We start from the raw sequence: 25913 nt of genomic DNA, 5'->3' as shown, positions 1-25913 counted from the left end.
CACACACACAACAGAGTATTATACGAAAATTACTCAACCATTAAAAAGGAAATCTTGTCATTTGCAACAACACAAATGAACCTGGAGGACATTGTTCTAATAGAAATAAGCCAGACAAAGACAAAAAAAAAGAAAAAGACAAAGAAAAAAGAGTTGATTTCATAGAAACAGAGAGTGGAATGGTGGCTGCCACAGGCTGGGGGGAGGGAAAAATGGGGAGATAGAGGCCAAGGGGTACAAATTTTCAGTTAGAAGAAGAATGAGTTCTGAGGATCTCATGTACAGCCTGGGGACTAGAGTGAATAACATGCTATTATGTACTTAAAAGTCCCTGAGCGCTGAGCGTCAGCATTCCAAGAACAAGAACAAAAAGGAGTTAAAAGATGTCAGGGACGGATGTGTTCATCATCCTGATCTTGGTAATCATCACACAATACATGTGTATCAAATTGTGTTGCATACTTTAAACACAGACAATTATATTTGTCAACTTTTCCCAATTACTATTCATTAAAGTTTTTAAAATAAAGACATTTTAAGACAAAACCAGAAGGACTCAGTTTCACTTTGTTATTCGAAAAGTGCCCCTCTTGGGGAGTGCTGGAAATGTCAGCTGTCTTGATTGTGGTGGTGGTTTCATGGGTGTGGACATCTATCAAAATTCATCAAACTGTACATCTGAAATACGTGTAGTTTACAGTCCAGGAATCATACCACAATAAAGGTGTTAAAAAATAATTCAAAATATTTATTAGGATTCTGTTGGTTTGCTCCTCTGGGCCCCCGGGAGACACCAGTTCTGCTGTCGTGGAGTCTGCATTTTAGTGGAAGAGACACAGGATAAACCAATTCAAATACCACATCATGTCAGACAGTACTGACAAGTGCTACGAAGAAATAAAGACAAAGGGACAGAGCGTGAAGGAGGCTGCTGTCTGGGGCAGGGGTCAGGAAATCCTCTCTGCAGAAGCGACACTGAAGCAGAGACAGGAAGGAAGGGAGGTGAGTGGCAGGTGCCTGGAGGAGCAGCGTCCAGGCGGGAGCATGCCGGAGGTTGAGGGGAAGAGTGACGGGGTGGGAGATGTGTTCCAGTGGAACAGAGCAATTTCCTTTATAGCAGCACATTATTTCAGGTCCCGTTCATAATCATACAGTACCGGATCCCCATACAGTAACTGCTTTTTTTGCCTATAAAGTACCACACTCTGGGCTCAGCGCTGGGGACGGCAGGGAATAAGATCATCACAGCCTATCACAAAGTAAATACAGAAGTGTACTTTGTGAAGGAAAAGCGCACGGAGTGTGTAGACTGGGAGAATCGTGCCCTGACTAGGGGGGTTGCCTGAGGAGGCGACATTCCAGCAAGAGGTGAAGGGTGAGAAAGAGTTAACCAGGTGACAAGTGGGAAAAGGAGCATTCCAGGCAGCGGGAGCAGCATGTGCAAAAGCCCTGTGGTCAGAGGAACACAGAGGGAACAGCCAAGAGCAGGGAAGCGAAGTCTGGGTGGAGGTAAAGCTGGAGGACATGGCGGGGGCAGACCACACTGAGCTGCAAGCTTGAAACCACAGGGAGGCCTGGTCCGTAAACTAGGAGCAGCTGGAAGCTACTGAAAGTGTCTTATGCAATTAAGAGTCTGAGAGCCCTGAGTTCTCTTAAAAACTTGAAAAGCGCATTCAGCATAATCGGATATGTTTCACTGTCTATTTGTTCAGGTTTACCTACAGGTTTATTTTGATCTGTCCAATGCAAACTTCACCAGCTTTTCTTTTCATTACCTAACGTAGTAACATGAATGGGGTTACACTAAGGAATAAAGTCTCAAAGAATTCCCATTCCAGGATTAGTCAAAGTTTTCCATTTTTACGAGAACATTACTTATTATCCAGAAATCCCAAATATATGTTCTGAAGTAGCCTAACTATGAACTAGCCTAAAATGTTTCTCAGAGCTTCAAACGCTAAAATCTGCTCTGAAAATGCAGTTGAAAATACCGTAGTTTTGCACCCTGGAACTGGAGTGAGACACTGAGATAAAAAAGGGAGCCAAGGGCCATATTTGGAGAGTCTTTTCCATGAGAAGGATAAAAAAGGCCTGCTTAATAATGACTCCAATCAGATAAAGAAAAGGAGGTTTTATGGACCTTCTGTTCCAGCACAGTCAGCCCAGGGCCCACAAACCACTTAACTAGCAGCTGAGATACAGAACAAAGGGCGCTCCGAGGCCCTGCCTGCAGGGGCTGAGAAAGAACTTTCTTCTGTTGACTAAGTTAATGTCTGAGGAAGCCAAGGCAAAAGGAAAGCGCAAAATGACATGGAAACATCAAATTCATCAAACTCTGGGGACCCTGGAGGGCAGGGACAACATCTCAGGTCCACATTTATTGGCTCAGAGGGGCTCATAAGGATTACACAGAGATTACAGAATGTGGAGGGAAATACCCTGGGAATGGCTGAAGGGACAACTCAAGAAAAGGCACGAAGGTGTGAGACTCGGGGCAGAGACTGTGAAAGATATCCATCTTACTTTTGCCCAATTTACAAGCTCAGAGCAAACCCAAAGAGAAGAATATAAACAATTCAAAAGGAACTGGACATGTCAAATGGACATATCAGGAAATATCTTCAACTTGGAATAACAGAATTTGAGAGATTATACAGCTGACAGTGTCAGGACCCCGGCCAGGTCCCCTCCTACTGACATTTCCAGTGCACACCCATGACATCCTGCACTGAGCAAGGTCCCAAGCCTGTGGGCCTCCTCCCAGGAGGCCAGGACTGCCTGGAGGCCACCCTGGAGCAGCCCTCGGCCCCTTGTGACTGGGAAAAGAGGAAAAGTCACTCCTACCATTCGTTTGGCACATAGGACAACTGTGAGACAGCCCGTGCACTCTGTCCCAGAGAGCAGTCTATGGGCCCGACTGCTGACCTTTCCTGTCCAGGCTGCTTTCCCTTCTTGGTCTCATTTCCCCAGCCCCACCTCTGACCAGTGCTTCCTGGAACCATCTCCTGAACAAACTATTTCACTTGAATCCTTATCTTCTAGAAAATCCCAAAGTAAGGAAGTAATGGAATGTAATTTAGAACTGAGTTCTTTTAATTTCATGCTCAGCTGAAGACATCAAGAATCAGGAAGAAAAATGGCTTGTGAACCTAAGTTCACAGTAAAACCTACCACACGGGCATTTCCAACAACCAGAGGGGAGAGGAGGTGGGAAAAGGGAGGAGAAATACATTTTTTAAAGTAGTTTAAAAAAAAAACAAAGACCTTGATAGAAGTATGAATGGTCATAAGACACACTGTACATGCTATTAAAACATCCGTGGCATTTCTAAATGAAATAATAGCTTAACTATATTAGGAGGTTCAGCTTTCTTAATTTTTTAGTTAATTTAAAAATTAAAAGAGAATGTGACTTCATCTTTGGGCTAACACAACAAGATATTTGTTGTGTTTTAGATTTCTTCCTACTACTACATAGATTTCCTGCCCCTCACCTCAACACACACATACACACACACACACACAACACACACACATACACACACCCAATTATCATACTGGCAATTCTGAAATTAATTCACAGTCTTGGGAATAAATCTACTTATTGCGAGTTTGTATTTCATTTGTTATGTCACTTTGATTGACAACTGAATCTGTTCAGAACATATGATTACTTAATACTTTTGTGATTAAACTTTATTTCAGAAAAAAGAGCACAAAGTGGAACAAAAGAAAATTCTTCTTCCAGCAGCAAGTAATGGGTGGGTTAGCTTTACTGTTAAGAGACTGAGTGCACAGATGAACTTTCACTTTTCAAGGGACAGGGGTAGCCTGGCCACCAACCTCTGCATCTTCTCATCATGTTAGTTTCAAAAACAAACACGTAAAGAATTTCTAGCAAAATAAATGACAATTTACCCTTCGAAAACACCATTTTGAGCATTCTTGTATGAAAGGATTTTGTACAATAGGGCTGTTTATTTCCAATTTCCACCCTCCTTGGAGAAAATTCATTCTGAATCCTATCCCCAGGGCTCTGCTGTGTGTCAACAGACTAGATTAAAAAAGAAGATGGAAGTTGCTTGACCTGAGGAATGAGATCCTGAAGACTATTTCACTGAAATCTGTCTGTCTACTGACTACCGTATCTGCTTGCTAATTTCAACAGATTCGGACAAATGATATGTGATCAGCAAAAGAAGACTCTCACCTCATAATAATGAGTTGCAAAGGAACCCTAAAAGCATGCTAGAAAAGTTACAAGGGTCTCAATTCATCAAAATACAAACACTCATTTACCCAAGAAGCAACCACCTTTGTAAACCTATGTTGAAGTATATATGTCATCATTTATTCACTCACATATTAAAATTTATTCAGGACCTATTATTTGCCAGACGCTGAGACAGGTATTAAGACATAAAACCCTTCCTCTGACTTTGAATATCTTTAGATGGAAAGAGGGAAGAAGAGTCACATACACAAAAGATGCAATAAAATGTTCCAAGTGTCACGTTGCATAGTAAGCCTACTAGTTCATTCACAGGTTAATGCAACAACTTTTGCACACCTACTATGTGCCAAGTATCATTTCAATTATAAGTAATAAAATTAGTCCCCATTAGGGACCAAGTTACCTCAAGGGAAAGAAAACGGTATTTTAAACACATAATAACTCTATACATGTGTACTACCTGGATAACTGAGAAAAATGTGTCAAATATATAAATGTCTTACCTTTGCAACCCAAGAAAAGAAATGAAAGACCAAACCAGTTAAGAATGAGGTTTGAGAGCCATGAAATAATTGTCCTTACCAGGAATACAGAATTGTCCCCACAACAGATGTAAGTTTACTGCTTTCTTGTTTTTGCTTTGCCAGGCCAAAGTCAGCTACAATTCAAAAAACAAAGCAATTTTATTATATTTTCCCGCAATTAGCATTGTTCCTCAGCTTTTAACATTCTGTGCAAGAAACTATTCAGTTCACAGAGACAGTTCGTCCCCGTCACAACGCCCCACGCGCCAGTCCTCTGACCCACTCCCAGCCTGCGTTAATGGCACTCGTACATTACAGCGTTATGCTGTGTCTATGGGCGTGGGAAGTCTCATCACTTCAAAAAGCTAAAATAAGTCTTACCGACTGAAAAATAGGAAAAGTACTGAACCTGTGATTCCACTTTTTAGGTCACCCCTACAATTTTCAAATAAATAAAATGAATCTTATGTGTTGGCATATGGCAGGCACCCCTTCTTCTGGCCAAAAAAATAAACAAATATGGTAAGCCTAAACAATCACCATGAAGGTCTGAAAACCTGAAATTAAATGGCAGCTGTGTGTACGAAGTCGTAGTAAATATGATGTTCAGAATCATCTGAAAATACTTATACATTAACAAAGGATTCTAATTTCAAAATTAGAACATTAAATATTCATAGTTACTATTCACACTAGCTATACTTTTCAAAGCATCTTCAAATACTTCTCTTTTTTAAGCCACTCAACAACTCAGACCAAAGTGGCAGAAAGAGATGTTTTCCTATTATCACCGTACAGATTTACCAACATTTCGAGAGGTTTGATTACCAGATTTACACAAAAAGGCAGTGTTGAAGCAGAATTCAAGTCGCTATTCCTACTAAAGTCTGATGTTCACAATGTCACTTTTTAAGTGCACTAAATATATATGGAATTGCATCAATGATTTTTAACAAAAAGCATTTAGTTATTTATCTATACCAAAATGTCTCTGACAGGTTGAAAATATTGTGAAGTAGCTTGACTTCAAAATAATACTAATTCATGTTATTAATACCAATGCCCTTTTACTAAACAACCTTGATCTAGCACAAATTAAGCCACTTTTACATCTATTGTCTGACTTAACACTCAGAGCGATCCTGAAAGGTAGGAATTATTGTTCTTAGTGCCACTTAGTGCTTAAAGGCACCGACTCTGGAACCACATGGCCTCAGTTCAAATCCTGGCTTCATTATGTGCTACCTGAGGAAACTGGAGCAAGTTATACTATCTCTCTCTGCAACAGTTTTCCTATCTGTAAAGTCAGGATTTTAGTAACATAGATAGAAGTAAATAATACTAAAATCTGAATAAGTTAACATCTGCAAATGTAGGATAGCACAGTGATGAACAACTGATGTTTATCACTATTTAATCTTCACAACCACCCATTTTATACATGAGGAAACTGAGGCTCAAAGAGAATGAGTGATTTGCCCAAAGTCTCACAAGGGGAAATTAACAGAGTTCGTCGTGAATCTGGAGTTGCTTAATTCTAAAGCCCAAAATCCTTATCAAAACACAATACTGCACTGCCAACAAAGAAAAATCAGGCCCAGATCATTTCATTTATAAACTCAGCCTGACACTTAAGGGATAAAATGCCAGTATGCACAAACTCTACCAAAAAATATTAGAGAGAACACTTCCCAACTCATTTTATGAAGCCAATGCTACCTTGAACCAAAGCCAGACAAAGAAAACCACAGAACAGTATTGCAATGAGAATATTATCAACAAAAATTACCAATAAAATATAAATCAATTAAATCCAGAGATATATAAAAAGGACAACACATGATGACCAAGCCGGGTTTATGCCAGAAGTACAAGGCTGATCCGATATTTAAAAATCAATCAATACTAGAGTTCACCAGATCAGAAAATTAGAGAAGGACAATCAGATGAGCATTTTAATAGTTGTATAAGAACAGTCTGACAAAATTCAACAAAGTAGAAAACAGACATCTCAACCCGATAAAGGGCATCTATGAAAACCTACAACTAACTTCCTGCTCAATGTTAAAAGGCTGCCTGCCTTTCCCATAAGATCAAAATCAAGGCTGGGTGTTGGCCACACTTACGGTGATCGTTTCACAGTACATAACAAACATCAAATCACTATGGTGCACACCTGAAACTAACATTACGTCCTATGTGAATTACATCTCAATTAAAATAAAGAAGAGAAATAAAAGAGACAGCAGTCTTGTTAATACATTGCTAGATACTTTGAAGAGATTGTCAGATAAGCACATGTTTAATGTGCCTTGATTAACTGAATTTTAAAAGTAAGTCAGGAACAATTTTAGTTTTCTTTTTCCTTTTTTGAAAGAAAGCACATTAATTGCAATAGCTTGGAAACAAATATCTAGGAGGAATATGACAAAAGACATGAACAACCTACGCAGGGAATATATAAAATTCTGTCACAGAGTCATTTAAAGAAGACTAGAATTAATGGAGAGGAAGCCCACGTTCATGGATCAGGGTTCTCAGTACGACACAGATTTCATTCTTCCTAAACTAAGTTAAGTAGTTCTGATCAAGTGGCTCTTCATATTTTGGGTAGAACTTCACAAACTGAGTATAAGTTAACGCAGAAATTAAAAGGGCCAAGAGGAGCTGTGGACTTTGACACAAAAGAGAACCGAGTTTTCTGTAGTATAGTAGGAATTATTATAAGGCTATAGTAATTCAGACAAGGTAGTATTGACTCAAAGATACACAAAAACAGAAGAAGGCAAGGAGGTCCACTCTCACCATTCCTACTCAAGACTCAAGACTCAAGACCAAGTAAGTACAATAGTGGCATGCAAGTTTTTGTGTGAACATAATTTTTAATTTCTCTTTGACAAATTCCTCGAAGTGGAATGACTGGATCCTATGATGAGTGTATGTCTAATTTCTTAAAAAAAAAAAAAAAAAAACCTGCAAGCCAATATTTTCCAATGTGTTCTCACCATAAATGTGTAAGAGTTCTACTTGTTCTGCATCCTCACCAGCATTTGGAGTTGGTCAGGGTGTTTTTAATTAGGCATCTTAATTAGGACGTAGTGATAGCTCAGTATAGCTTTAATTTCCATGTCCCTAAAGACCACCAGTGTTGAACAGTTATCATGTACTTACTTGCCATCTATGTATCTTCTTTAATGAAGAGCTTATTCAAAATTTGCAGATCGTCTATCTGACAAATTTTTATTGGGTCATTTGTGTTCCTATTATTGAGTTTTTTTATTATTTGTACTATTGATACAAAGTCTTTGACAGATAGACAATCTGCAAATATTTTCTCCCAGTCTGCAACTTGTATTTTCATTCTTTTAATCTTTCATAGAACAGAAGTTTTAAACTTCAGTGAAGTTTAACTTATTAATTTTTTCTTTTACATATTACGTTTTTAATATTATAATTAAGAAATATCTGCCTAACCCACAGAAAACAGTCCAGGCTATTCTGCTGAAGAGGCCACACAGAGAAGAGTGATCTTGGTGACTGAGGGGCTGAGTTCCAGCCATGTGGGTGAGACGCCTTGGAAGCGAACTCCCAGGCAAGTCAAGGCTTCAGAAGATGCATGAGAATATTAGCAAACAGAACTGAACAATTCATTAAAAGGATCATACACCACAATCAGATGGGATTTATCCCAGGGATGCAAGGATGGTTCAACATCCACAAATCAATCAATGTCACACATCACATCAACAAACTGAAGGAGTGAAAACCGTATGATCATCTCAATAGATGCAGAAAAAGCTTTTGGCAAAATTCAACATCCACTTACAATAAAAACTCTCAAAAGGGGGGCACAGAGGGAACATACTTCAATATAATAAAGACAATATATGGTCTTTATTTACTTTCATCATTTACTTAATGACGAAAAGCTGAAAGAATTTCCTCTAAGATCTGGAACAAGACAAGGATGCCCACTCTTGCCACTTTTATTCAACACAGTATTGGAACTCTAGCTATAGCAATCAGACAAGAAAAAGAAATCAAAGAGATCCAAATTGGAAAGGAAAATGTAAAACTCACTGTTTGAAGATGATATGATACTATATATATAAAATCCTAACAATGCTACCAAAACTATTAGAACTAACAAACGAGTTCAGTAAAGTTGCAAAATACAAAATATAAAGAAATCTGTTGCATTCTATGTATTAACAACAAACTATCAGAAAGAGAAATTAAGAAAACAATTCCATTTACGACTGCATCATAAAGAATAAAATACCTAGGAATGTATCTAAACAAACAGATGAAAGACTTGTACTCAGAAAACTATGAGACACTGATGAAAGAAATTGAGATGACACAAACAAACGGAAAGATCTACTGTGCTCATGGATTGAACATAATATTGTTATATAACCATATTACCCATGGTAGTCTGCAGACTTAATGCAATCCCTGTCAAAATACCAAGAGGCATTTTTCACAGAACTAGAACAAATAATTCTAAAATTTTTATGGCACCACCAAAGACCCTGAATAGCCAAATTATCTTGAGACTACTGTTCTCATCTTTGTCTTGATTCAAGTTTCAGAATTGCACAATGACCCACCAACAGTCATAAAATCACTAATCTTAACATTTTTTAGCAGTTGGATTTGACTGAATTTGCTTCAATATCTCTTCATTTTACACAACCCAATGGCAATACAAGGAAGCTGCGGTGGACCTGACAGAAAATATTCTTGCTTTTTTAGTAACATGGGAGAAATTTCATAAATGCCATAAATTCTATGGCTCTTCCTCCAACAACAGATGCTATGAGGGTATGCAATACAGGGGACTCAATATCCTGCAGTCTTTTGAGGGCACTCAAAGTTCTGTACCAGCTCAAACTCTAACAGACACTACACCTGATTAATAGGAAATAAACTACAGAACAGGTTCAAAGCAAGATGGGGCAAGACCTGACTAACTCATTTTTCCTGTAATGACACAGACTTCTCTGCAGCAGTTGAGCCCATCAACAATGATTTAAGTCTTCTAATCCTCTGGAAAGAGTTAAAATGCCAAGGATGCTGGCCATATAAGACAGGTCTCATTTGATTTCTCAAACTTTGGTGGTATTCAAGAAAGTAAAATCCTTCCTTTCAGTCCCTCTGGGTGACACTGTTTGCTGAGATGACAGTGGGAACTGCTTGGATCTTTCTCCATTTATGGACCTGATTTCCATCTTTATCTTCAGTTCCTCCTGTGTTAAAGCACTCTTTTCACACAGTCTTGGCTATCATACCAAGATTTCAAAATTCATTCATTTACTTGTTCATGTATTCTTCTATACAGTCAATAAATATTTATTAAGTGCTTCCAGAGGAACAAAGTCTAGGAAATTGGCTTCCCTTACCTCAAGGAGAGGATGTCAAGAAACCAATGTCTCATGTACTACGAGCAAGGCAAGCCCAGTGACTAAAGGAGCCCAGACTCAGAACACACCTGATGTGATGTGGACATCAAAGATGCCACCTGGAGGAGTGGGATTAGAACTAAGTACCAGAAGGGCATTCCAGACAAACAGCAACATGTTGGAAGCCACGAGGAACACGACCACAGCCTGGGCTATTCAGGAAACAGCCATCTGTCCCATGAGTCCAGAGCAAAGGGCAGGAGTGAGATCAGGAAGAAAGGGTCTTGAGTGCCCTCAGGAATCTAAAATTTATCTTCAGTGCCAGGGGGAGCTGCTTGAAGGATTTTAACTAGGAAAAGGATATAATCACATTTCTGACTTCGCGTGTCTAAGATCGCACCTTAAATTTCCTCGCCTAATTCTCTGCCGGTCGCGTCACAATCTTCACAAACTCACTCTTTCTCAACTGTTCTTACTCCTCATTAATTGGCCAGCAACCAGTTTTTTCAAATAGTGACGTCAGATCTCTGTGGATTATTTTCTCAGTCATAAAATCATTTCACGCTCGTTCAAAATAATGGCAGCCCGTCAGTGCCCTGCAGACAACTGCTTTAGTGGAGAGAAACTGACTAGGGTAAAATTCTGTTCTGAGATTTATCACTGCTCCTTTGCTTGAAACCAGAAAAAATACTGCGTCACTTAAAGCCAAAGAGTCTCAGAAATCGAAAATATTTACATAACATTAAGGCCTACCTGCTACAGTTGAAAATATTGAGGTAAACAGTGAAAACGTTGAAGGACACGAATGGCTGGATTGTTTATAAGCCTCCATACATACAGCTGTCACCCGTATGTCACAGACTTTATTAAATGAGTTCAGCAATGTGCTCAGGTGGCGGTCATACGAGCCTCTGCTGGTGAAGCAGGGCTCCACAGAAAGAAAAACCTAGAAACCACTGACCTGGGAATTAAACGCTCAAGCACCTCAAGACTTTATTCTCTTTATTTATTTACTTAATTCTCTCAAATGGGCAAAATATAACTCAGTCATTAAAAACTACACTAGTCACTGCCCAGCACAACGGCCACTAGTCACACTGGGATATTTAAATTAATTCAAACTCAACAGAATTGAAAATTCAGGTCCTCAGTCACACTGGCCACATTTCAAGTGCCCAACAGCCACATGTGGCTAGTGGCTGCCATATTGGGCAAAGCAGATCTAGAACATGCCCAGTGGCGCAGAAAGTTCTACTGGACGGTTCTGCCGTAGAATAACATTCAGACTCAAGTGGAAAATGTTAAGATGTTTCTACTTACTGACGGTCACTCTGTCCTTGTCCCCCAACATTATGTTGTTTGGCGTCAGGTCTCTGTGGACGATCCTCTTCTCCTTGTGCAGGTACCGAAGAGCCAAGCATAGCTTCAAACAACAAATAACAAACAAATGTCACTGCCCCGATATATGTAGATAGATAGACAGACAGACAGACAGCCACTCATAACCACTACACGCGGCTGTGGGCAGTCAGCTCAGAACTTCACTGCTTCATGGAAGAAGTTAATGAAGATAGAAGTGTACCTGTATAAATATCTTCCATAGTCTCTCTTCAGAAAAATGACGTTGTTTCTCCTTCAAAGAACTGAAATGCTCTCCAAGAGGGGCCCCTTCTATAAGTTCCATAACTATATACAAACTATCATCTATACAAAACACAAGAAAAAGGTAATGGAAATTTACACTCAATACAGACATCTTGAGAAAACTTATGAATTAGAATCCAAGCTTCCCTAAAGAGCTGAGAGATGTGCGAAGCTATGGACCCACTCAGCTCTGGAGGGGATGGGCGGGAGGGGGTCTTGGGGCAACCGGAGCCCAGCAACAATCTCTTCCAGCTACAGGCAACCTCCGAGCTTAAATTTACACTGGCAAATATTAACATCTTCTACGCACACCAGGATGTGGCACAGTTGAGAAGCACCAAAGAGAGTAAGTAAATGACCCCAAGTCATGGAGGAGTCCCTGAAGAACGGCTAAACCCACCTTCCTCTCAGTGGTCTAAACATCACCTAAATCAAGCCAGACACTCAGAAAATTGCATTTTAAACTACACTGTTCTTTAGTGTCAGATTTACGTTAGATTCTTTTACGATGAACTCATACCATGGTTTAGCAATGACATAGTTGGACACACCACCCATGAGAGGAATTTCTGTTATGGCCCCTCAAGAGCTAAGAGGGCTGACATCTCCTGCTTTCAGCTTATGGATCCTGGGAATCTCACAGCTGACGATTTGTCTCTTTGCTTAATATGCCCGGGAACAGAAGTAATTTCTCCTTTCTCCTCCAGCACCAACATGAAACTTGTCACCAACAGTATGCAATGTGTATCTTTCATCATGTTTTGGACATACATTTATAATACTTACAGAAATGAAACCACACTTACACTTTTTTCACTCAATATTCTTTTTTTTTTTTGAGTTTTTCTTTTATTAGAGGTGTCTTAATCCTCAGATACTCCCCACATTTATTAGAGCCATCCATGATCTCATTCAACACTCTTTTCTGTCAGCACACACAGAACCATGCCATTCTTTCTGTTGGTCATACGGTATTCCACAATACCGATGGATCCCGATTTATTTAATCATGCTCCTAAAGGCTGGCATTTATATTGTTTCCCATTTTTCATAATCCCAAGATGCTTACTGTACGTACTAACCTTACCTCTAGCTTTATTTTTAATTTGATCACCTTTTACTTCTTTTTATCACAACTTCCTAATCTATTTCATTATACTTTGGTTATTTTGAAGCCACCTCTAATTCTTTTTGGGAGAAGTCATGGTATTAAGAGTTATTTTGTTTTTAAATTAAGACAAGTTGTGTCACTTCAGCACAAGTCAGAGCCAATCTAGACCTCCTTATGATGGGATATGCACTAAATTATGGGAAATTGTTCTACTATCGAGAACAAATGGCCAAGGGGACAGGATTTACTCTAGAGTTTCAGCACTGAGCTCCTCTGAGTAACCAGAGGAAGGGAGCTGGTGTAAGAGAATCTGCCAAAGTACACAACAAGTTTGCATAACAAAAGCACTGATAAAGAGGTGCTAAGGAAGCCCCTTCAAATGCAGATTTATTTTGAAATTTCACATGTGGGGCACATTAAGGTTTATCAATATTACTTCAAAGGTCCTACTTTATAAAATTTTTACTTATTATTATTTTTTAATTTTTTTTTTGGAGGAGGGAAGTAATTGGGTTTAATTTTAGGATTTTTTTTTTTAAATGGAGGTGCTGGGGATTGAACCCAGGACCTCAATGTATGCTAAGCGGGCACTCTACCACTGAGCTATACCCTCCTCACAAAGGTCCTACTTTTTTTAAACAAGTGACCGACTATTTATCCCAACCATTTGATTCCATATTCCATCATCCTACAGAAGGAGCCTGCCTGTCTGCAGAATCAGTCAGGGCTCCGCCGCCACCATGTGGCAATTATGTGAACTTGGAAATCTCCAAAACCCAGCCCAATTTATGGGGGGAGTGGGGTGGAAAATGTCATCTGATTCAATAAAAACAACTTTTAATTTTCCCTTAAAGAAGCCACCATCCTTTAGTTTTCTTTTCCCCTGACCCTATTAAGGACTTTTTGTATATGAAAATGGCAACAATTACTCTTTTGGTTTGTTCACGCAGTCTCCCACGCAGGAATCTAAATATCTTGTAACTATCTTCCCATCATTGATTATCGGTGTTTCATTTATTAAGAACGTGATGCACAACATCATACACTATCACATAAACAACAAAAAAGTAAAGAAAATAGTTGATTAAGCTTGTTTTGTAACATTCAAAAATAAAAATATGTAAGTGACATAGATACATTTCCTTAACATGAAATCTCATACTTACTTTCCAGAAATGTTTTGTAATAGCGTACAACGTTGGGATGATAAAGCTGTAAGAAAATCAGTAACAATCATTACACTACTTCAAAATACAAGCTTGTTTTCACAGACAATTTAGTTGGACGTCGTATTTGAAAACAATAAAGTATCATGTCCATATTTATTTATAAAACTAAGCACTTCGAGATAACATCTTATTTTTTCATGACTTTTTTTATTTGCAGCTTACAAAACTGTTCTGAAAATAGCAATCCCCGAATAGCCTCATCCAACAGAATTAAAAACTGACTGGACTTTATCATCTACTTTAATTGAAATACAGGATTGCAGAACTAGAAGGAATCTGAAGAATTCATTTAGCCACCCCTGTTCCAACACCACACACACACTGCAGAGAAAACTGGAACAGAGCAATTAATTTTGAACAAATACTTCTATGCCCTTAACCGCTCCCTGCTACTTAAGTATTTATATACACTGTTTGTGTCTATTTGATGTCTTTCTATGCTCTCCAAACTAACTAGTGTGAAACTGTAATAATCCAAGAGTTACAAACTCCATTTACCACTTAAATTATAATAATAGTTGACAAGCACTCCCTCCCAGAACAAACCTAGGTCAGGCTCCTCTGAGCCCTCCACTCGCCAGGTCTCCTCCTTGGCCTGCCTGGATTTAGCAAGAATCCTGCTAAGCCAGTTTAATGAGAATCTCCCCACTCTTGATACCCAGTCACACTCTAATAACCCCCTCCCCTGCATCCTTGTTATCTAATCAAGTTTTTCTTCCCCCAATCTGATACCTAACCAAATTCCTGTTAGTGATTTTCCATTCTTCCACCGCCTGCCCCGCCTCCGGCCCTGCCTTTCGGTTGTAAATCTCCAGCTATCCTGTTTTGTTCAGAGTTCAGTTTAATCTCTCCCCGCTACTGCAACAGTTTGATTCCTATTGCAGTGGTCCTGAATAAAGTCTTCCTTGCCATCTGAAAGTTCTCATCACAAGGAAAAAGCATGTAATTACGTGCGGCTGTGGATGTCAGCCAGACTTAACTGTGCTGATCATGTCACAATACACACAAATATTGAATCAGCATGTTGTACACTTGAAGCTAATATGTCAGTTGTACCTCAAAAAAAGTATCCAGAACAGTTTCTCTTTGACATAGTTTATCTCAGAATGTAATGTGGAAATTCTGTTTAAAAAAAAAAAAGAATAATTTTCCACAAGAATACTAAATTTTTGTAGTTTCTTAAGAATTTGAGTTTCTAAGTAAACTGAAATTTGCTTTTTCTGAGAATAGTCACTGGTACATCCGTAAATGGAGTGCATCTCTTTCTGGTCTGTCCCTCTAGCCATTTTGAAGGAGAGTCTGCCAGCTAACTACCAAAAATCTGCCCTCACATTCCTCCACCACAGCCGAGCTGCAGCGGGACATGGCCTCCCCATCACAGAGCACATCGCTCAGCCTCTCTTGCAGCCTCAAGTGCGCTCACCACTCAGTTCTCCCCAACGGAGTGCGAGGGGAAATGTGTCCTCCTGTGTCTGAACCCTGAACGCTGGCCGCACCCACCCGGATAGAAACGTGGGCTGCAATGGGACAGAAAGAACGGGCCTCGCTGAGCCATGAGGCCTCTCCTTCAGGCCCACGAGCTGCAGAGCTTCTCTGTTACTGCAGCTTTGCCTTAATACTGACACGCCCAACCCTCTCATCCTAGTCCCATTTCTGTCCCTTCTGTCTGCCATCACCTCCTCCTTTCAGACTTCGCCTATCCTTTCCGTGGGCTCAAGCCCATGGCGAGAGGACAGTTCTACAATTTTGAACTTTCTCAAAGTTCAAGCAGAGGCCTCTTCTAAGGCCCCACCCTGACACTTTTCTTTCCTTAGAAGATAGACTAAAACCAATAGCTACCTCATCAGTGAGTAAGTGGTCAACGGATTTTAAACAATATGGGACCAGGTAAGCAACAGAATCATATTCTGGACCCAGCTCCCTGGCCAGGGCTATATCCAGATTTGGGCTCAAATGAAGACACTAGATCAGCTTAGAGCAAAAGCCAAGCTCTCGCCTTGGGCTGTAGTGAAACATCACGCTGCCAAAGGCTCAATGATCAGAACACAAGCAGACACGAACTTTTAAAAATCTAATCTATTTGTACGTAAAAGTCAACTAGGAAGCAATCTATTAATGATATGTACTTTAAATTATAAATTGGAGCAGAACTGTAGATTTCAATGAACAAAGATCATATGTATGGTGTTCTTCATGTCTCAGCACAGATACTGTGCAGACTTAACTAGTGGAAAACAAAGAGCCAGGAACTGACGGGTCTCCACAGGAGGGACAGATGAACAGTATCCGTAATGCACGTACAAACACGAAAAGCTGAAGAAGAAACCCACGTGCTTTTTGATCACAAAAGCAAATCCCATTTCTCTTCTGACATGTTTATTCTTTCTCCCGAAACAACTCTTCAAAATCATAGTTGTTACATTATGTTAGAATATTTCGTTCATGCCAGTAAATAACCCACCTTGAAAATCCACATTTTGTATTAAGTAAGCCGGATCTGAGGAATGTTAACAGCTTGGTTCCACGTGACAAAAGTCAGGGAAGTCTTAGTCATGCTCTTATACATACAACTAAGTAACCAAATATTCTACAATATAATCAGAAGGAAACGGGTGTGCTTACAATGGAAAGAGAAGGATTTCTCATAAATGATACTCTCTGGGCTGTAAACTCAACTGTCTGCATCCCTGGCCCTGACACAACTCCAGAAACTTTTTGGGGTTCAATGTCAAGCCTTAGGAGAAAACCTGGTAACTGACATCACCTCAAGGTCAATTGTTTTAAACACAACCAGTTCGTACACAGGGACGAGAATAGCACAAGAACTCTACTTTCTTTTGATGACATTTATTTAAGGAAATCATCTTCATGAACAAAAACATTTACCTGCTCTTTAATTATGGTTAATTCAGAAACAATATTCCTTACACTGCTGTCCCGATCTTTTTTATCCTTTCCAAACGCTGGGTTATGTAAATTGACCTCTTTCATTGCTAAAAGATTTTGACCACTACGCTTTCTAACCTAAAATAAAGAAGATTAAAAAAAATGAACGGGTTGGGGGTAGAGAGAGGAAGAAAGCGATTAGATTAATAAAGTCACATGATTAATCCAAGTCATCTAAATAAGTCACATATTTTGAAAAATTCAATTTCTATCTACACTGAGATCAGCTCAAAACATTGGTATCTCCTAGATCAGTCTGCAATACTTAGTTAAGGTTTTACTGGGAAATAGAGAAACACTGGTGTGAATTTAGAGAACGTGTCATGCATTGGGACAAGCCATTTTGACTACTTTTATGAAAAATTAATGATAGCTTTTATCTTTCAAGGTCAGTGATCAGTTTCTAGAGCTGAGAGCTAAGATAAGACAACATCAGTGCAACCATCTGTTGGACAAAACCAATCATTCTGATTTTTGTATCTTTGTTCACTTGACGAGGGCTCGAATTCACTTGCGTGTGGGTGCACGAGGGGGACCCTGGCTTTTTTGGGAATATCCGAAATGTTGGCCAAGGGCAAAGTCACCTTGTAAACGCAACCAAAAGCTCCACTTCCAAGATGATCCAAAATTGCGTAGTTGCCTATATATTTCGAAGGAGCTTTATTCTGATTAATGCTTTCGATATTCTCAGCAATTTGCCTCAGTTCATCCTCCTAACCAAAAAATAAAAGGGAATGGGTTGCTGTGATAAATCCATCCTGACCACAGAGCAGCCTGCCGAAGTATTTAAAACTCAAGACTCACCACTAATAAATTCAACTTTGATACCAATTCTTCGTAAGCAGCGATATCACGAACGTAATGTCCAATATCAATGAAGATCTCAAACAAGTCGGTGGGGAAAAGTCTACATAGAAAAACACACACACATGCGTCAAGTACGACTTGGAAATTGGGGCCTGTTCCTCCCCTTTTGGACCCAGTTCACTCACAGGTTAGTTACGTTACATACACTATCCAACAAGTAGGGGAAAATAACACTCACTGACTTACCTCGCAAACGTAAACTAAAGCTACAGTTCTTAAAGGGTAAGGAAAATGACTGGGAAGGAAAGCTCTAGAGACCTGCTGTATGACACTGTGCTTACGGTTAAGGACACTGTACTGCACACTTAGAAATCTGCTAAGAGGGTAGCTCTCATGTTATGTGCTTTTTGCCACGACAGGGAAGAAAAAGATATGACACAGATTTTTACAGAAACCTTATTTGTAAGACAATCAGGGGTGTAGTATTAAACACAGTAGGAATGAATGTTTACTGGGTGTTTATTGAGCCCAGGGCATTTTCACAAATGCCATTTGATGTAGTCCTCATGTTAACCCTAGGAAGTAAACATTAACCAAACTTTGAATGTTTTATGAAAATAAAATTAAAATACAGGTGAAGAAAAAAAAAATGAAGAGATTCTGCATCATTTCCAAGGTACTGGCTTCAAGGATTTATTAAAATCTTTAAATCCACTGAAATGGATGATTTGGGGCCTTAAAATGAAAGGCTATAACGAATAACTAATTTTACTTCCTTTTCTTCCCCTAAATTCAAGTGTCACGAAGAAATAAAAGTAAAAACATAATATATCCCACGCTTCTGAACAAAAGATGTTATATTAACTCCAGGTGTTCTTTCCATCCTGCCTCACCAGTAACCTTCCAGTAAGAACTCAGACCTACGCCTGCAGCTAAGCTGGCCACCTCTGTCTCAGCGGCGTGCAGACACACCTGCGGGAAACCAGTGTCTGCTTCCCAGGGTGGCGGGTTCTCTGTCCCGCTCACCACACGGCCTTCTGATCCGGGAACATCCAGCCGCCTCCCCTTCACATGAGTTCCTACCCTGCGAAGGACACCCAGACAAACACTTCCTTTCTATTGACTAAAAGGAAATGACCAGGTCAACTCTGGTCCTCTCTGAATGGGCCAAAACAAGCACACAGTTTTATTTCATCCATTAAAATGTTAATGTCTGAAAGAAAAAAAAAAAGAGAGAGAGAGAAAACTGAAAAATCACAGTGGTCACATGTAATTACAAGAGTTGTCCTAATACGGTGATTTCTGTGCTTTCCTCACCATTTTGTGAATTGTCAGTGTTCAGACACCACTAGGACCACTCAGGGTCTTTTTATCAGTGATTTTTAAAAATCTGAAGACACACGTTTTGCATCCTGATCCTTTCTCACTGTTGGCAGCTAAAGCAGCTATGTGTAAACAGCTGAGTCCGATGATCATTGGTGACTTAAATTTTTCTAAGCTCATACCTTTTAAAGAGGGGTCTGTTTCTTTCCATACTGAAGAGAAATCTCAAGGCTCTGAATGCGTAACACTGGAAAATGAAAAGGATGTGTGAGTCTCAGACTGGAATCCAACGAAGTAAACCATTTTCAGGACAGACTATCATGAAGTGACCACTAACGTGGGTTGGCTTGAGTGTGGCTGGTCTGCACGGGAGCCAGATCTTGTAACTGAACACAAAACACAACAGCACCTGGGCTGGTTCTCTTGTTTAAAAAGCGTTTGTGTCGTGGAAGGCAGGGTTCTGGCCTTGCTTCACTCAGTGCCCGTCATTCGCTCCTTGCCAGAAAGTACACAAGGAACAGAGACAAGAAATAAAACTCCTCTGCTGAGAAAACTGCACGTCCTAAGGTTTCCAGGAGCTCAAGGTTTGTTTTGTTTCTAGCCTGCTGTGTATTCCTCAATATTGACATGGTTTCTGTGAGAAAATAAACACTAGAAATGATGACATATAAAAATAGCCACAAGCACACTGGACTCAAACTTGACAAATTGGTCTCTTGAGTAAAGTCTTAAGCGTTTCCCCAAATAGAACACTCTCCAGTCACTCCCCAGAACACTCAGAGAGAGGCCTGGGAGACAAAGGAAAACAAACACCTGGCATTTGCAGAGCTGAGACCAGAGAGTGAGCCCCCGCCCAGCCAGCCAGCACGGGCCATCAGGGCCTCCTGCATTTGGATCTGGAAGCATTTCATAAAATTAGTGATCTGACCACACCAGGGTCACACGTAAAACCGCCTGGAGAAGCCACGACACGCAGCAGTGGGGAGCATGCGTGTGCCTTGGAAGAATTTCCACATAAATCTGTAAAAACCTCCGAGGGCTTAACAAACACATCTGCAGGATGCACCGGACTCCGTCTGTGCTCCAGTGCAGCGCCACGCGTCTGCGCCATGCCAGGGAAACCGAGTCCCACCCCTGTACGCTCTCACCGGTAGCCCTTCAAAGCCTCTGCCTGCCAGCCCACAGACACCAGCAGACACTTTCTGCCTGGTCTGCCCAGCTTTCTGGGTCAAAGCTCTTAAATCACACTGAAGGCAAAGGCTGTTTCTTACTTTCTTTTCTGATGACATGAAAAAAAGGATGAAATGCAACTACTGAAAAGGCTTAAGTCTGATTTTATCACTCTGGTGGTCTTGGGGAACACTGGCCCCCTGATGCCCACTCCTTGAGAAAGCACACAGGACCCTGCATAACGTGCCCGCTTCTTACCTTCCAGCCCTCATCTCCTAAGGCACTCCCAACGCACCCACACACCCGGCCCCTCCGAGCCGCCAGCCTCCCACGCTTCGCACGTGCCGTTCCCCGTGTGGATGCCTTTCCTGCTGTGGCAGATGTCACTGGTGCTCACTTCTATCCCTCTATCCACCTGGCCAGGACCCCCTCCTCCATCAAGATGCCTCTGACAGATATGGCTTTGTGAAGGTGGAATGTTAGTGACTGTGGTCTGAGCTTAAAGATGGTATATAATTTCCTCCTTATTATTTTCTGATACACAAGCCTGTGTTTTTTTTTTTAAAAACAGAACTTACTGATAAGCAAAGAACTATCTAAATAAAATCACCTAATTCCCTGCAGAGAAGCCACTGTTAAGCCTTTTGCATTGTTTTAATAACATCTGTTTTCATGCCAGCCTCCCTCGTGGTTATTTTTCCCTCATGGTCAGTACAGGGGCTAAAAATTCTAAAAAATTATAGATTATATTATCAAAATCTCCCCAGATTTCAGTAACTTGATATTAAGGAACAATGGACATGTTTATTACCTGTAATAGATTAGTTTTTGCTGCGTTCTTTTGTTTGTTTGGTAAAATTAATTTTGCTATTGTATATACACCGTTTTCCTGGAAGAATAAAGGTGCCATGTTATCAGTGACCAGGAACAATGCCATAAAGAAGGAAGTAAGGAATTTAAAAATATTACAGAAGAAATGTTAGTATAATTCTGGAACCATAGGTAAATATCACAGGACAATACAAAGTATGTCAGTGTAATACTTTTAAACACCAAAGACAATAACCACAATCTTACAATTTCAACTGTCATTAAAAATTATAAATAGCAAAGTATATCAATTAGAAGTGATTTAAATACTTTTAAAACAAACAGTAGGGGGCCAAAAAGGGGACAGAGTAAAGGGATCCAAATATCTTTATATTTTGCACTTTAAATATTTAATTAATCTAATTATGAAATATGATTTCTCCCTTTATAGTTTTGTTAACTAAATGATATGTGTAAATAAATTATTAGAGAAAAGAAAAGAAAAGAAATAAAAGAAATAGAAAAGATTAAAAAAAGAGAATGAGGGGGGAGGTATATAGCTCAGTGGTAGAGCACATGCTCAGCAGGCACGAGGTCCTGGGTTCAATCCCCAGCACCTCCTCTAAAAATAAATAATAAACCTAATTACCTCCCCTCACCCAAAAAAAAAACCCAAAAACAAAAACAAAACAAAACAAAAAGAGAATGAAAGTTACTTGCGTAAATAGTTAACATCTTTCTAAATTTATTCTAATACAAATACCGACAGGGAGGAGTGAATACCAAGTATTACCTTACTGCTACTTTTTTATTATCTATTAAACCTATAATTTACTGAATTCTACTCTGTGTGGGCACTTAGATTTTACCTGGGAAGAGCTTTATCTGCCTTACTGCACCTAGTCTTTATAGCTATTCTGTGCATTCGCCTATAATGTCCCTGTTAGATGCATGACTAAGCCAAACTCAGAGAGGCTAAGTCGCTTTTTCGGGGCCAAGACAGCACATAATGATATCAGAACTCAGCCTCCTCCAGCCCCACCAGCCACCCCTGATCTGCTGAGCTCTGGGAACCGGGGCTCTTACTAACTCTATGAATTTATGTATTTTGAAGTTATGTCATACTGACCCCCCAGAAAGTTTCCTCTGTAAAATTCAACAAGCAGGAAGTAAGTTTCAGAATGGAAACAGACAAGGGTTGTATACAAATGTGTGTGTTTACGCGCACACACACACATATGTGTATAACTGTATATGTAGTGGGGTTCATTAATGAATAATGCTTTGCGATTATTGCTTTGCAATAAATATTTTGTTTAGTGCGTTTCAATCGCCCCCAGTTGAATAACTTGATGAACTCTTAAAGTGACTGCTACGCTTAACTCACGGTACCCTCTATGCTCAGAATAGTTTTAAAAAAAACAAAGATAAAGAAAATGAGAAAGACTGCACATCATACAGAGAAGAAACATCATCAATTAACTACATGGCAGTTCTTTTTAGGCCAGGTGAGTTAAAAGAGGACAAGAAGGTACAACAGAATTTTATACATTAAATAAGATACATGGAAACATTTTAAAAGCATGCGGACGGGATCCCAGAAGCTACGCTCTGGGACACAGGTGCCCCGAGGCAGGCCCCCTCCACGGTGACGCGGTCCTGGCGCCCTGCCCCGGAGAGCAGCCTCCTCACCTGAACCACCTGCTGGGCGTTGGCGTCGTTGAGCACCAGTTCAGTGAGGGCTGCGCAGCACGCTGCAAGGAAAACCACCAAAAAGCACGTCTGTCATCGCCGCGGCCACACTGCTACAGCTACGTCAAAACCCTAACTCCCTGCCAGGGAGAGTTCTGTTGGCAACAACATGAACTTCCCTTCTGGCATGGCTCTGGGAGAAAGGAAACTGACTTTCAACGGCTTCTAACTCTCCTCTTGATGTAACTCATGGGCTCGTACACCCCATGGCAATCTTTGATTGAGCACTTACTGTGTACCAGGAGGCAGGGACTGCTTCTACCCAGTTCACTGCAACCCCCAGTGCCCAACGTGCCCAGCACTTAGCAGGTGCTCAATACACATCTATGATATTTCAGTAAATAGCGAGTACTTTAAATATATTGTCCAAATTAACCCTTACAAGCAGGGTATGAACTACAATTACCAGCATTACCAAAGCCAAAACTGAGGTTCAGAGAGGTTAATAGACTAGGCCACAGAACTGGTAAGTGGAAGGGGCCAGGCATCCAATCCCAGGCATCCAGACGTCCAGGACATGGAAGGGGAGGAATGTCTGGTATTGCTAACCTGCGAGTCCAACAGTGGTACCAAGACGTTTCAGGCATCCACATGGATTTAACGTCACAGTTTTTTTTAACGCAAATATTTTAAACTGAAGTGGAGTCAGTTACAATGTGTCAGTCTCTGGTGTACAGCACACTGTCCCAGTCGTGCATATATATATATATATATATATAATTGTTTTCGTATTCTTTTTTGTTAAAAGTTATTACAAGATATTGAATATAGTTCCCTGTGTTCTACAGAAGAAATTTTTTAAATCTATTTTTATATATAGTGGTTAACATTTGCAAATCTTCACATTTTTTAAAGTTACAGACTGGACCTGATTAATATTATCATGATAATCTTATACCAGAACACAAAGTTTAAGCAGCATCTAATAGTAAAACATAGTAACATGATGTAAATACCTGCTTGCAGAGAGAAAGTATTTTCTTGTATTTCCCGAGGGCTTAAATCTTCTGACAGGTGAAGCTGCTGGATTCGGCCTGCGGCATTGGCACTAGACAGGCTTCCAATGGACGAACGATCAGAAACAAAATTTCTGTCTCTGAAAAAGAGAAGTTAATGCACAGACCACATTAACCATGTTCCTGCAGGGTCAGTGCTTTCCAGGTCCTGTGTAAACGGGCTTCGTGAAGCGATCTCAGCCTCCCCCGGGACATGAGGACCCTCCTGCGCGGGCGCTATCGTTTGACCCCCAGTCCACCTGGGAGTGATTGTGTGCATGGTGTGAGACAGCAGTCATCTCCCTGCTTTTTTTCCAACGTGGTTACTGAGCCGCCGGGCACCGGTCACTGAGAAGCCGGACCCTCCCCCACTGCTCCACGCGGCCCCCTTTGCTTTGAACTCTACTCTCCTGCCAGTTACCTGAATACACCTCAGCCTTTATCATTCTGAGTTTTGTCTTTTCCCCTTACATTCCAGTCTTCTTTTATTTTAGGAAAGCTCTCTCCTATTAGATCACAGACTTTTTTCAAAAATTCCTTGTTTTATTCTCGATTTGAGGGATATCAATGAACCACATGTTGAAAACCCATCTCCTGCGGGCCGTGTCCTTTGTGTTCCGGTTGCTCTGTTCCTTGGTCTTTCTCCTCTGTGTTGTGTGTGACATTTCCAGGCGTGCCCTTCCTTCTGCTAATTTCACGTTCCTCCTGGTACTCAGTTCTGTGGACGTGACCCAGTCCTCACGTTCCTTCCCACCTCTGCAGTACTAGTCTGCTCTCCCTTTTATGGACCTATCATCTCATCTTTCTTCTAGTTTCATAAATGTCATGTTCTGTCTAATGTCTTTCATGAAACAAAGCGTTCGTTTTTCTGTTTTCTTAGGGCAACAACTTTGACCATAGATAATTTGTCTGTCATTATCTGCCTTGTTCCCTTTTGTTTTACATGGTCACCATGCTTTTTTCATTTATTTATCCTTTTTTGTTTTTTTGAAGATATAACACCATTACCTTTAATTTAATAAATTCTGTGGTTTTTTCTTTAATTTTTTTTTAACATTTTTCATTGATTTATGATCATTTTACAATGTTGTGTCAAATTCCACTGTAGAGCACGATTTTTCAGTTATACATGAACATATATATATTCATTGTTATTTTTCTCTGTCAGCTACCATATGTGTTTTTTCTTCTTACTCCCAAACATGCCTATGAATCTACACTTGTGTGTTGGACATAAAGTACACACATTTGGAGACAAAGAGCAAGGGTAATTAGAATAGTCATATTTCACATGTGCTTAATGCTTTATATATATATTACTCATTTTATTTATTTCTTATTGACATATAGTCAGTTTAACTGAAACACTACACTGTACCCAGAAATGCTTTATATTTTATAAGATTCCTTCTCCATCACTTCCTGTTAGCTTCAAAATAACCTCCTGATCAGGTATATAACAGATAATATTTTTATCTTCTCTCTTTTACAAACAAAAATCACACTGATTTGTTACTACCGCAAACTCTCAGTTACAAAGCGACTATAACTAGAATCTTCTGGCACTTAGTAAGGAGACACTTCCATCAGCTGAACTTCAATTGCTAATAGACAAATTTGAAATTTTCATAATATTTGAGATAAGTCTTTACAGTTTTGGCAATTCCTTTGGTCTAAATGATTTAAAACTCTAAACATTTAACTTAGCTGTATTGAAAAGTTCATAGAAATAATTTATATTTAAATAATTAAATCTGATTATCAATTTCAAATTGTTTATGTGCACAGCTACTTGCTTACCACATCTTTTTTTTTTATTGAGGTAGAGTCAGTTTACAATGTCGTGTCAAGTTCTGGTGCACAGCACAATGCTTCAGTCACACATGAACATACATATACTCATTTTCATATTCTTTTTCACCATAAGCTACTACAAGATATTGAATATAGTTCCCTGTACTAT

The 25913-nt window shown here is 39.9% G+C and overlaps 1 protein-coding gene across 4 annotated transcripts in view; it reads right to left on the bottom strand.

Moving 5' to 3' along the window:
• NEK10 (NIMA related kinase 10) overlaps positions 1–25913 on the bottom strand; it is a 177918-nt gene that overhangs the window by 98309 nt on the left and 53696 nt on the right. For all 4 annotated transcript variants that reach the window (XM_031469795.2, XM_064496828.1, XM_031469796.2 and 1 more), the window contains exons 13-23: positions 23912–24051; positions 22896–22957; positions 21205–21282; positions 19406–19470; positions 17898–18000; positions 17678–17806; positions 17034–17171; positions 14085–14130; positions 11746–11867; positions 11484–11586; positions 4817–4892 (exon numbers count right to left, since the gene is read on the bottom strand). In XM_031469795.2, the coding sequence (XP_031325655.2) occupies positions 4817–4892; positions 11484–11586; positions 11746–11867; positions 14085–14130; positions 17034–17171; positions 17678–17806; positions 17898–18000; positions 19406–19470; positions 21205–21282; positions 22896–22957; positions 23912–24051 (1062 nt within the window). The remainder of the gene's footprint in view (positions 1–4816; positions 4893–11483; positions 11587–11745; positions 11868–14084; positions 14131–17033; positions 17172–17677; positions 17807–17897; positions 18001–19405; positions 19471–21204; positions 21283–22895; positions 22958–23911; positions 24052–25913) is intronic.

This window comes from Camelus dromedarius, chromosome 17, assembly GCF_036321535.1.
Source record: "Camelus dromedarius isolate mCamDro1 chromosome 17, mCamDro1.pat, whole genome shotgun sequence".
NCBI classification, from domain to species: Eukaryota; Metazoa; Chordata; class Mammalia; order Artiodactyla; family Camelidae; genus Camelus; species Camelus dromedarius.
This window is presented reverse-complemented; position numbering and strand designations above follow the sequence as displayed.